Here is a 12,347-nt window from a genome sequence, read left to right as displayed (position 1 = left end):
AAAGAAGATGTCTGGTGAACATGGCACATTCAAGTCAACGCGGAGATCGAAATTTTCCAGTAAAGCTCCGAATTCCCAGCTAGAAAGACGCAAGTGTAAACAATTGAAAGGGGTGACTATGACAAACTGCAGACATTAATATTAGCATCGTATATAGCTGAAGTCATTTTAACGAATTGATGAAACGATAAAAAAAAGGAAACTGATTATAGTACGGATATAAGTTTCCGAGTCGACACGAACGCAGCAGTAAGTTACGCCACACCAGAAGGTGGCAGTATTATAATGTTAGCCAGTTTTAAGCGGTTACAGGCCTGTGTTTTTGTTTCACGTTGACTGTACACAACAGCTGAGGTATTTGAGGGCATGGTTTTATTATGCTAAATATTTTTTATCATATTTAATGAAATATGAAAGATGGTTTTACTTCAAAATGTGTCGCTGTCAAAAAGTCTCCTTTGGAATTAGCTAGCATTAACTACTTAGCAACGGTTAACTAACTTCTTACATTGCGGTCGTCGGTGCAGGTGATAGACCAAAGATACAAAGAGAACTGAATTTAATGCCCATTATGATTAAGTGTTTACCCAAAGAGGTTCAGGGGAAGCTTCGCTCCGGTGTCGCTATCCCCTCGCTTCAGCAGTGTGTGGAGGAGCTGATTTTAAACAGCATCGATGCCGGGGCGACCTGTGTGGGAGTCCGAATGGACATGGAGGCATTTAAAATTCAGGTGATCGATAACGGTGCTGGGATGAGCGCCGAGGACATGGACTGTGTTGGGAATAGATACCACACAAGTAAATGCACTTCTGTGGCAGACCTGGACAACCTCAGGTGGTACGGTTTCAGAGGGGAAGCCTTGGCGAGTTTAGTTTCTTTAGCCACACTTGTTGAAATCTCCTCCCGGACCAGATCATCTGTAAAAACACACGTTAAAATATTCAAGGAGGGGAAGGGCTTGGAGGTCTTTGAAGCAGAGACTGCTCGACCCTCTGCGGGGACAACTGTCATCATTTGTAACTTCTTCCACAACATGCCTGTCCGAAGGAAGAGGGTTGATGCCGTCCTGGAGGGTGAGAGGATCAGGCACAGAGTGGAAGCTATTTCCCTGATGCACCCCTCTGTTTCCTTCACCCTGAAGAATGACTGCACAGGAGCCATGATGGTGCAGCTCCCGAAAGCAAGAAACACTTATCACAGGTTTGTTCAGATACATAATATCGGGCGAGCAGAGAAGCTGGGAGAAATGAGCCACGCATACAAACAGTTTGAAGTGATGGGTTACATTGGCAGAGAGGGCCACTACAACAACAGCTTACAGTTCCTGTATGTGAATGAAAGACTGCTGTTGAAAACACGTATTCACAAGCTGCTAAATGTTCTCCTGCGCCAACTGACCAGTTCGATCCAGAAGAATGACAGTCCGGATGGGCAGTCTGTCTTCAGAAGTCCAAAGCACAGGCGAAGTCAAGATCTGTATGGAATGTATATCATCAATATTAAATGCTCTTACTCGGAGTATGACATTTCCCTTGTGCCTGCCAAAACTCTAATAGAGTTCAAAGACTGGGATGGCATTTTGCTCTGTGTTGAAGAAGCAGTGAAAGCTTTCCTGAGCAGGGAGAACTTGGTGGCTGTCCTTACTCAAGATGACTTGGACTATGCATCTCCAAGAGTGTTTGGAACTGACAAAACAGAACCAGAAGAGAACGGTGACAATGGTGACCAAACAGCTATCAGTATTTCTACAATGGACTGTAGCGTTGGCACGAGACTGGCATCTGAATCTGTTCATCGTAATCACACAGGTGACAGTGTTTCTAAAGATGGTGTTTGCCTGGAGGCTAGATCGTATAAAAGTGAACAACCAGGCCAGAAAAAGATAAGTACAAATGAGTTGCAAAATGTACACAGTGAAAAAGGTTTAAACAATGAATGTAGAGATAAGCTGATGTCTGATCTGGCTACAGTGGAACCTTTATCTTATAAAATTAATAAAGAAGTGGAGCCCGCATATAGTGAAGCTGGGGAAGGTTCTAATATTTTGCATATTTCAAGAGAGCTACTTTTAAAAGAAGGAGTTGACAGCTTTATTCAACAAGCCCAGCCTGCTTTAAAGTACACTGAGAGAACAGTACCTGACTGTCAGGACACAAGCTGCCATGCACAGACTTTAGTAAGTAAGAGAAAGATCAGATTGTCTGATCAATACATTCAAGAGAGTCTGCAGACTCAGGACCTTTTGCAAAACAATAGGCCAGTATTTCAGGAGGAAAGTTTAACAGTAAAATCTGAAGAAAAAGCTTCTGTTGCAAAACGCAAAATCTCACTAGACACAAGCAGATCTTCTCAGAAACAATGCAGAGACTCTTCCTCTGTTGTCCCCTCAAAGATTTCCAAGATAATTTCATGCCATAAATTGTCTGGATCACTTGACAAGTTTCGACGAACATGTGTTAAATCTGGTGAACTCAAATCACAGTTACCCAAGGCTCATTTGAAGACCGACACTCCTCAGACAGACCGCATTTTTTTGAATGCATCAATTTTCCAGGAAGCTCAACAAGAAGATGAGATGCAGGACAAAGATAAGGCACAGAACAGCCTCCAAAGCCCGCCAGCTCTCTCTGTTTTCACTAAGATAAAGCCAGAATCAGCACAGAACCAAGGTAAAAAATCTTTGGCAGCTAAACTCCGTCATTTGAAACAACATGGGACAGATGATTCAGAGGTATCATTGGATTTTTCCAGAAACATCTCAAAGGATACTATCTGTGTCAGTACTGGAATTGACAGTAACCAAGATAGCAATGAGATTCCCTGTGACCCTGAGTTCAATATGAGGCCAGCCTTAGGATGCATTTTAAACCCTGAACTTGCTATGAATGAAGAGGATGCCACATCGAGCGACTGGCTACAACACTACGACGCATCTGTCGGAAAGACGGTTTATGTGAACAGAGTGACCGGGCTCAGCAGATATGAGGACCCAGCTATGGAGGAAACTCAAGTGCGCTGCACGTCTGATGTCACCAATATAGCAGTTAGTGTCATTTCTGAAATGGGTAAGTTAGCACACAAAATTGCAGATACGCACATTAATGCAGATAACTTGTTTTCTGTTTTAATGCATGCCGTCATGTCCATGTAGGGATGGAATACAGGTGTTATCCATTTCAGGTGGATCTAGTGTTGCCATTCCTGCCTAAATCCAGACCAGAAAGGGTGATTAGATCAGGGCCTGATTGTAGAGGTACCTCACAGATTTATAAGCGTGTAGGCTGTAAGGTCATGACCTCAGATAATGTACAAAATGCAGTTGATAATTTGCAGCCTTTTATTATCTCGTCTTCATAGGTGATGTTGGTGAAAGCTCAAACTCACTTTTTTCATTGTACTCAAAATGGAATAATCCCGTGTTTGTCCGCCCTCCAATGGTAATGAAAATATATTTTTACTTTTTATTTATTTTACATATTTTGTATTAACTCGATTTAGTAATGACTCTAACTGATTTGCTCATAGCAAAATACAAAGTCAGATTTCACTTCAGTGGTTTTGCTTTTGATACTACATCATGCCTCCACAGGTCGGTGTGGATATTTCCAGTGGACAAGCTGACGGACTGGCTGTAAAGATCCACAACGTCCTTTTTCCATACCGCTTCTCTAAGTCCATGATTCACTCCATGAAGGCAAATTTATCTCTCAGTTTTAACCACTTTTTATTAGCAGTTTTACAAATTTCAGTAAAACGCTGTCATAAAGCTGTGGTGCAATTCTCCTATAGGTTATTCATCAGGTGGATAAAAAGTTTCTTGCGTGCCTTATTAGTACAAAGGATGACGAGATGGTGGAACACACTGAAACTAAAGGTGAAGTTAGAAACATTAAATCTTTGTCATTTATTGTTTTCTTGAGACATGTTTATTTATTTATTTGTACATTTTCAATTACAAAACAGGAAACCTGTTGGTGCTGGTAGATCAACATGCTGCACATGAAAGAGTGCGACTTGAAAATTTAATTGCAGGTAAAAAAAAAAAGAAAAAAAAAGAAGAAGAAGTGAACAGTAGTTTAGTTTTGTTATTGAAACACTGATAATGCTGTTAACAGGTCCTTATTGTAATTCTGCAGTCATAGCTGTTTGTGCTGTCACAGATTCATATGAAGATGACCCAGATGCCCCAGGAGAGAGACGCCTGTGTACTTCAACCATTTTGCCACCTCTTGGGATCAGTGTAACAGAAGAGGAGATAAGGCTGCTTAGGTATGGAAATCTATTGGGTGTATTGGGCAACAAGCAAAGAGGGAAAGCTTGCAAAGACAGAATACATATAGTAAATATCTTCAAGCACCCCTCATTTCTTCATATTTTGTTAGGAAAATGGGAAATAGGTGCAGCTGTTTATTGAAAACGTTCATGGAAATAGAGTATATGAGGCAAAAACAGAGTTTGTACAGTTCTGATAAGCTTGAAAGTTCATATTTGGTGACCACTTTTATCCTTAAGAATGGCCTGAAGTCTTTTAAGCAAGCTTTTCTTTCTTTAAGTAGTCTTCAGGAATAGTTTTCCAGACTTATTGAAGGACATTCTTTGGATGTTGGCTGCCTTTTGTTCTGTTCTCTGTCAAGATGATCCCACACTGCTTCAGTAACGTTGTAATCCTCTAGGGAGGCCAGTCCATGAATGATAGTGTTCCAGCGTGTGTGTTTTTTTCTATCCAGGCATGCTTTTACTGTATTGGCAGTGTGTTTGGAGTCATTGTCATGCTGAAAAACAAAGTGCCTAGAGATACAATTTAATAAATGGTCAAGTATACTACTTTATTGTATTTTTTGAGCCACATGCTTAAGCTTTGTAGACTAGCAGTAGTACATAGAGTTTGTGTTTAGATGTTATTTAGTTAGTACTCATAGACTGTTCTTGATTTTCCTACAGGTCCTGTCAGCCACATCTAAGGAGTTTGGGCCTGGAAGTTCATTTTTCACTGGCAGCGGATCTAAAAGTGTTTGTCGGGAAAGTGCCATTGTGTTTTATGGAAAAAGAGAGTAATGAGCTGAGGCGAGGAAGACCATCTGTTATAAAGCCAATTGCTGAGGTAAAACTGTTTACTGTTTCACTATTTTTGCTAAGTGAGGCTTTTACAAAGGTGTTTTCTGATATGTATCGCTAAATTTTATTTGACAGGAATATCTTCGAGAGCAGATTGAGGTAAGCTAAAAAATTTTCTGTTTTCCTATGTACTAAACTTCTGTGATGCACAATGGTAAGTACTATTTGTTTTAGAGTAATATATTTTGTTTGTCTCTTTTTTTTGTTCTCCAGCTACTCCGCTCAACAGGTAGAGTGAGAGGAACTTTGCCTCTCACTGTTCTGAAAGTGCTCGCCTCACTAGCATGCCACGGTAAAGATAATCAGCTTCTCTCAGGCCTTGAATATATTTTTTCTGTGATTCTGAGCCTGAAATCTTTATGTTTGTTATTTTTATACATGCTTGCATTGAACAGGTGCCATCAAATTCAACGACACCCTAAGTAGAGATGAATGCTACAGCTTGGTGGCATCCTTGTCTGCCTGCCAGCTGCCCTTCCAGTGTGCTCATGGCCGTCCATCTATTGTTCCCCTCGTAGACGTCCTTCATTTGGACAAAGACCACACGGTACCAGAATACATTCCACATTTGAACTCTGGACTAAAAGTCATATTTAAGGAAATGTCCAGTGCAATATTGTGATGATGACTAAGTATTGTTGTCCTTGCAGGAAGTCCAGAAACCCAACCTCCGAAAGTTGAGAAGAATGTATAAAGCATGGAAGCTATATGGGAATACTTAAGGGTGTGTATTTTGTTTTTAAATGTGTTGTTTTGTTTCTAAAAAAAAAAAAAAGATAACTTATTAAATGGTTCAGATATTCCTGTTTCTTTGCCCAAATTCTATGGCTCAAGCTTTTTTCTTGTAATCTAAAGCAACAGAAAGTCATAGTAAGATATATACAGCACTGTGAAAGCCTGTTTGCCCTCTTACACACTACTTAGTTTTTTGCATATTTTTCACACTTAACGTTTCAGATCATCAAACTAATTTTAATATTAGACAAAGATAATCCAACTAAATATGAAATGCTGTTTTCAATTAATTATTTTATATGTTGAGGGGGGGAAGCTATCCAAACCTCCCTGGCCACATATAAAAAAGTAATTGCCTTGTTAAAAAGTCCCATTGACCTTAAACAGACCATTCACAAAAACCCTTCAATGTGGCTGAATTAAAACAGTTCTAAAAAGAAGAGTGGGCCAAATTTCCTCCACAGTGATGTGAAAGACTCTTTGCCAGTTATCACAAACGCTTTGTTGTAATTCTTTCTGCCAAGGGTGACGCAACTACTTATTAGGATTAGAGGCCAATTACATTTTCACATAGGCCAAGTACAGTTGAATAACTTTTTTTTTTTTTTTTTAAACAGCATTTTCTATTTACTCTGGTTATCTTTCTTTGTTCTTAAAATTTATTTGATGATCTGAAACATGCAAGTATGACAAATATGCAAAAACCCATGAAATCAAGAAGGGGGAAATACTTTTTCAGAGGACTGTAAGTATAACGTATGTAACATGATGTGAGTAACAGTAAGTTTTGTTAGCTGTAGTAGTTTGGATTTTATCGTGTGGTGCTCATAATGTTATAAATGTCAGTGCTATGAAAATCCTTCACATCTTTGCTTCCACATGCGCATCATGTTCAGTTTAACAACTTTATTCTGGGAGTTTTCAGTTCCCACAAACGTTTTTTGCCTATTATGTTACTTCACAAAAAAATTGCTGATAGCTCATTGAGATATAATTTATTTAAAATAATCGATATTACTATAAGAAATTCTTATAATTAATTAATTCTTTTTGGCACAGACTCAACAAGGTGCTGGAAACATTCAAGATTGTTGACCATAATGATATGATAACATTACACAGGTCATTTGAGTGTGGGGACACGAGTGTCATGTTCAAGAAACCAGTTTGATATGATTTAAGCTTTGTGACATGGTGCATTAACGTGCTTCAATCAGCCACCAGGAGATGGTGCACTGTGGTCATAAAGGGATGATCATAATCAGTAACCGTACTCTGGTAGGCTGTGCCATTTAAATAATTCCCAGTTGGAGCAAAGGGGTACAAAGTGAATTAAAAAAACAACATTCCCTTCACTATTACACCAGCAGTAGCCAAAACCATTGATGCAAGGCAGGATGGATCTATGTTTTCATGTTTTTTATGCCAAATTCTGAAGTTACTATCTGAATGTCTCAGCCGATTGAGACTCGTCAGATGAGGCAATGGTTTTCCAAACTTCTGTTGTCCTGTTTTGATGACCCGGTGCAAAGTTTAGCCTCAGTGTCCTGTTCTTCTGGTGCTGTTAGAAAATCTGCTCATGATTCAACATGTTAACGTGCTTCTTAGCATACTTTGGTTATAACAAGTGCTTACTTGAGTTACAGTTGCCTTCCTATCAGCTCAAAGCAGTCTGACCATTTTCCTCTGACCTCTGGCACCAACAAGGCATTTCAATCAGAGAAATGTGGCTCACTGGATATTTTCTCTTCTCTGACTATTCTCTTTAAACTGTAAAGATGGTTGTAGATCAGCAGCTTCTAAAGAAACTATGACCATGCCATGCTTCAAGTCACTTCAGTCTCTTAAGTCACCTTTCTTGCCAAACTCTGATGCTCAGTGTGAACTTCAGCAGGTTGTCGCCACCAGGTTTCATGCCTGAATACGCTGAGTTACTGCCACTGTGATTGGCTGATTAGATATGTGTTAATAAGTATCTGAACAAGTGTATGTAATAAAGTGTATCAGTAGCCCATAGCTATAAACCTCCCTCCCATATTGATAATATGTTATCAAAGCAAATGGCAGAGTGGTTAGCCTGGCTTTCTCTGCTGTATTAGGTACAATCACTGAGCTTAAGAAGACATGACTGAATCCTTAACAATGACATCTTATACCAAAATAACATAATGTTCTTAACACACTGCAGACCAGTCTGTCAGTGACTCCTGCTGTGTTTCAGCGTCTGTCTAGTTATTGAGAAAATGCTTTAATGCAATTATAAAAATATTCATGGAGAGCCATTATAGTCGTAGCCCTTCTTAAGTGTTCTCTGCAAAATAAAAAGCTTTATTTCACTTAAATGATGATGAGTGGCCTAATTACCTAGTTTGTAATCATGTATTATGAAAAAAATAATAATAATTGGAGCGCTATGTTTAATTCTCTTAAAATGTATAGCAGCTTTTGGGTGTCTTTGCAGGCCTCCTCGCCTTGCAGCAGCACATTCTTGCAGACATGTTCTAGAGTTGGGCGGCAGAGAGACTTGAAGCGAGAGCGCTGTCGGGTACAGTAGGCGCACAGCATCGACGCAGCGCTGCTCCTTTGTTGTGATTGGAGTATTGAGCAGCTGTGTTGCAGACCCCTTCTTCCCCCACAGTTCCGGGTCATGCCACGTGACTTGCCCGCCCCCACATGTCCCTCCCAAGTAAACAATTCAGCATCATTTCATTATGTCTGCGAACGATCCCTGATTCTTATCTTCGGGGGAAAAAAAGCCTGAGCTCGACAACAGATGCCTGTCACACAGCTAAAAACTCACAGCATAGTCCGCATTTTATCAATGTGAAATGGCGAATGGAGATGAGATTAGTTTTTGGATTCGGATAAATTATGGAGCTAAATATAAATGCTAAGCTGCAGTGTGTATTTTAAAATGGTCGAGCAAAACGTGTCCACTTGACCTTGGAATCAATTAGGTTTTATTGAAGAGGAGCCGTCTCCACCACGGCTCTATTTCACCTTTGACTAAATTGACACAGCACGACGTTAAGTTTTTATCGCCCAGGAAATGGTTACATAGGCATATTTATAAATAGACTCGCGTTTTTCATCCCATATTGCATTAATAAGAGGCCGATAGCCATTTTTGTGAATGGGAGAGAGAGGGGTGGGGGGTGGGGGGCTGGTCATCTTGCGGTGACTAACTGGTGTAAATACAAACAAACCAAAAGGGATAAAGTGTTAGATATCGCTCGTGGAGTGCATATAATGGTGGATAAATGTCAACAGGATGGCCTTTTACACCAAAATATGCCTATGTGGCTGTCAGTCTGACCCCCCCTCCGCGGATGGTACAGTCTTGGTTCATTCATAAAATTCTAGCAGAGCATAAAAGGAGGGGCTTGCATTCTAGTCGTCCAGTTACCAGGTAGACTATACCTGGAGAAAAGACCCGAGCTGCTCTTCCCCAGCGGAAGGCCACAGTCATATTTGTCATTAATCAGGACTTGTGTGTGTGTGCGTGTGTGTGATTTTGCTTTTCTTTCTTTTTTCTTTTCTTTTTTTTCTCCTCGTGATGTATCAAAACAACCTGACGCCTGACATGGATTCAGTCTCCCCCACCTGCCGGGCAGAGTCTCCTGTCGGGACACTCTGCCAGAAGACGCCAGAGGAGGCGAGCTCTCCAGCGTCCTCCACAGAGAGCAATGCAAAGGTATGAATGGCTTTGTTGATCATTTATTTAACACGCTACCCAAGAGGCACCCCGTTTAAAGCAGATTAAAGATCACCATTTTCTCTCTCTCTCTCTCTCTCTCTCTCTCTCTCTCTCTCTCTCTCTCTCTCTTTCTTTTTTAAAGTGAGCCACAGACTGGATGCTCAAATGCTTTCATCTCTGTGGTGGGGGGAGGGGGGACTGATTGATAAGATTTAAATTAACTGGATGCGGTTAATTTTAAAGCATCATATATATATATATATATACGTCAGACATCGGGAATCTGCGCATGTGGAAATGTGACAAAATAGCCCTGTAGGTCGGTTGTTATGATTCCGACGTCCTGGGACCAAAATGCAAGCGTGTCGATGCAGCGGTTCATTGAGAAAAATAAATCCATTCAGGAGACTCCACAGCATCTCTGCGTCAGTGTTGACGTCAGAAACAATGATAAAGTCAAATATTGATCTGGGAGAAGGCTATTTCTGGTCGGGTATATTTCAAGAAGAGACACCACATGCAGGGTATCCTCTGTTTTAGACTATAAACAAATGATTAAGAGGCTTTTATTGATTTTCAGCATCACAATCAGAGCCACGTGAAACCTCTGGTATAAATGAATAAATGTAACTGTAGTCCTCATTGTCAGTACTACCTCTGCTTTTTCAGGAGGTCTGCCAAGACATGAGCACTGAAGACACTCCATTTGTTCCAACGGTTACAGCAATTTCCTCTACCCCAGATTTCCAGTGGATGGTCCAGCCTACGATTATTACATCTGTCTCCCCGTCTCTGGGTAGCAAGCAAGCCAATGAACCGCGAAGCTCTCACCAGGCAACACCCAAAGCGGGCGGGAGTAAGGGAAAAAATGCTGCCAGAAAGGGGAAAGCAGAGCAGGTAGGTTAGCTCCGATGAAGTCTACCTGCTATTGGACAGAACAGTCAATAGTGTCAATTTGCATATGCCAATCTGAATTCCTTGTGTGCAGCCGAGCTATTGTGCATGCTCCTCTGGTGCCGTGTGCGGGCTGTGTGCCTTCCTTAGGCAGTCAATTTATATTCAGGTCACAGCAAGTCTGCAACAATAGTCTATTTTTAGGCGCATTGCAGTGAAACATGCTTTTGCCACTCTTCAGAGGGCGAACTGGGAGCGGGTGTTGTGGATTAGGGGAAGAAATGGCTGGATTCTTCGTGGTAATGACTGAATTATTTCCCTTACATCCCAGCTGTCTCCTGAGGAGGAGGAGAAGAAGAGGATAAGAAGGGAGAGGAATAAAATGGCTGCAGCAAAGTGTCGCAACAGAAGGAGGGAGCTCACAGATACACTGCAAGCTGTAAGTAAACAGTGATTAATTTGCTCAGCTGTCATTTACACCTACTGCGGTGTGTTTTGCTTTTTGTTTGTTTGTTTGATTTTCCACATGGATGATTTTTTGGTGTCGATCTGTTTAAAGGAGACAGACAAGCTGGAGGAGGAAAAGGCTGCCCTGGAGACCGAAATAGCCAACCTAATCAAAGAGAAAGAACGGCTCGAATTTATTCTTGCTACACATAAGCCGGTGTGCCAGGTGTCAGAAGAGCTTGAATCCATTTTCCAAGAGTCCACAGGGTCTCCGGGCCTACCGCCCAGTCCAGACGAGGACAGGCTTCCAGAGGATGGCACGCAAGAAGCTCCATCACTCCAAGACATGGACGACCCCAGCGATCCGTCCACAGCCATCTCTGGGAACTCGAATATTTTGCTGTGTGCAAGTGCTGAAATCAACATCTGTGATCTCGAGCCCTCCCTGGACCTTAAGGAGGGGCTACTGGACAATATTTTACCCACACTGGAGGAGAAGACTCCCATGGAGACAGCTCGATCCGTGCCAGACATAGATCTGAGTAGCTCTCTCGGGGTCTCGGACTGGGAGACTCTGTATAAGTCGGTTTCCAGCGACCTGGAGCCTCTCAGCACTCCCGTGGTCACCTCCACCCCTACCTGCAGCAGCTACCTGTCTGTGTTCACATTTGCGTGCCCTGAGCTGGACTCTCTCACAGAGGGACTAGACAGCCATAAAGGTGGAGGAAGCAAGGGCGATTCTGTCGACATCCTCAACTCTCCGACTCTCCTAGCCTTATAAAATGCAAAGAGGCGCTGATCTGTTTGATCTCTTTCTGGTCTCTCTGTTTGCAGGTTCCCGACGTTGAAATGATATGAACAACGTATGCTGTAATGCTTCAAGGAACACATTCATGAAAAGTGTTGTACATGACTAAGCAAACATATAAACTGTCTTCAGATACATAGTCAACAGAGTGATGTAGCTAAAAGCATGGCTTTTAATTTAACCGAAAGGACTGAAGTAAGTTTTGATTTTAAACGCATGCTGAAAAATTCCAAATAATTTTCAAAGCTCATATCTGATCTGTTACTAGATCTAAGCTGTAATGTGGAATTTAATGTAACAGTATGGTTTTGTGTTTTTTGGTGTCAGTAGTGTACTGATTGATGTAAATGTATTTACATATCCATCTAAGTACCTGCGTACCTCATCAAGTGTGGTTTGACCTCATTGTTAAAATGTTGAAAGTTTTCCATGAAAACATTCAGTGCTATATACTATTATATATATAGATATATAGATATATATATATATCTTATCAAGATGTAACTTATGATTTATTTTTTTACCTTTCAGACTTTGACTTATTTGTTTAAATTAAAAAAAAAACAAGTAAAATGGGCATATATTGCTTAACTATGCTGCTGAATAACTACAATAAATCTGCGTTCACAGTGGTGCTCGGTGCTGATCAGT

The 12,347-nt window shown here is 41.0% G+C and overlaps 2 protein-coding genes across 5 annotated transcripts; both read left to right on the top strand.

Annotated features, from left to right (window-relative positions):
- The first annotated feature begins 349 nt into the window (after positions 1 to 349).
- On the top strand, positions 350 to 9,545 carry mlh3 (mutL homolog 3 (E. coli)). Of its 4 annotated transcripts, XM_063497883.1 has the most exons (13): positions 350 to 3,065; positions 3,152 to 3,253; positions 3,358 to 3,437; positions 3,590 to 3,694; positions 3,790 to 3,874; positions 3,964 to 4,032; positions 4,137 to 4,269; positions 4,942 to 5,101; positions 5,191 to 5,214; positions 5,329 to 5,407; positions 5,511 to 5,662; positions 5,766 to 5,839; positions 9,444 to 9,545. In XM_063497883.1, exons 1-12 carry the CDS (start codon positions 563 to 565, stop codon positions 5,835 to 5,837), a joined length of 3,564 nt encoding a protein of 1,187 aa, XP_063353953.1. In that variant the 5' UTR covers positions 350 to 562; the 3' UTR covers positions 5,838 to 5,839; positions 9,444 to 9,545. The 4 variants fall into 4 exon arrangements, with proteins under 4 accessions (XP_063353953.1, XP_063353954.1, XP_063353952.1 ...); XM_063497884.1 differs by lacking the exon at positions 9,444 to 9,545 and having other exon boundaries at positions 4,161 to 4,269; positions 5,766 to 5,948; XM_063497882.1 differs by lacking the exon at positions 9,444 to 9,545 and having other exon boundaries at positions 5,766 to 5,948.
- fosaa (v-fos FBJ murine osteosarcoma viral oncogene homolog Aa) lies at positions 9,064 to 12,277 on the top strand. Its single transcript, XM_063497886.1, has 4 exons — positions 9,064 to 9,544; positions 10,217 to 10,444; positions 10,773 to 10,880; positions 11,001 to 12,277. The coding sequence occupies exons 1-4, from the start codon at positions 9,407 to 9,409 to the stop codon at positions 11,667 to 11,669; spliced, it is 1,143 nt and encodes a 380-aa protein (XP_063353956.1). The 5' UTR covers positions 9,064 to 9,406; the 3' UTR covers positions 11,670 to 12,277.
- The last annotated feature ends 70 nt before the right edge of the window (positions 12,278 to 12,347 follow it).

The sequence above is a fragment of the Pelmatolapia mariae genome, linkage group LG16_19, assembly GCF_036321145.2.
Source record: "Pelmatolapia mariae isolate MD_Pm_ZW linkage group LG16_19, Pm_UMD_F_2, whole genome shotgun sequence".
NCBI classification, from domain to species: Eukaryota; Metazoa; Chordata; class Actinopteri; order Cichliformes; family Cichlidae; genus Pelmatolapia; species Pelmatolapia mariae.
The sequence above is the reverse complement of the archived record's forward strand: the minus strand, read 5'-3'. Positions and strand labels throughout refer to the sequence as shown.

What these genes read in the sequence shown, in the direction of transcription:
- mlh3 (XM_063497883.1), top strand. Translation starts at nt 563, where the DNA reads ATGCCCATTATGATTAAGTGTTTACCCAAAGAGGTTCAGGGGAAGCTT. An exon ending in ATCAGGGCCTGATTGTAGAG is followed by an intron (nt 3,254 to 3,357) that starts GTACCTCACAGA and finishes TCGTCTTCATAG; the next exon opens with GTGATGTTGGTGAAAGCTCA. An exon ending in CGCCTCACTAGCATGCCACG is followed by an intron (nt 5,408 to 5,510) that starts GTAAAGATAATC and finishes TGCATTGAACAG; the next exon opens with GTGCCATCAAATTCAACGAC.
- fosaa (XM_063497886.1), top strand. Translation starts at nt 9,407, where the DNA reads ATGTATCAAAACAACCTGACGCCTGACATGGATTCAGTCTCCCCCACC. An exon ending in CCACAGAGAGCAATGCAAAG is followed by an intron (nt 9,545 to 10,216) that starts GTATGAATGGCT and finishes CTGCTTTTTCAG; the next exon opens with GAGGTCTGCCAAGACATGAG. An exon ending in TCACAGATACACTGCAAGCT is followed by an intron (nt 10,881 to 11,000) that starts GTAAGTAAACAG and finishes ATCTGTTTAAAG; the next exon opens with GAGACAGACAAGCTGGAGGA.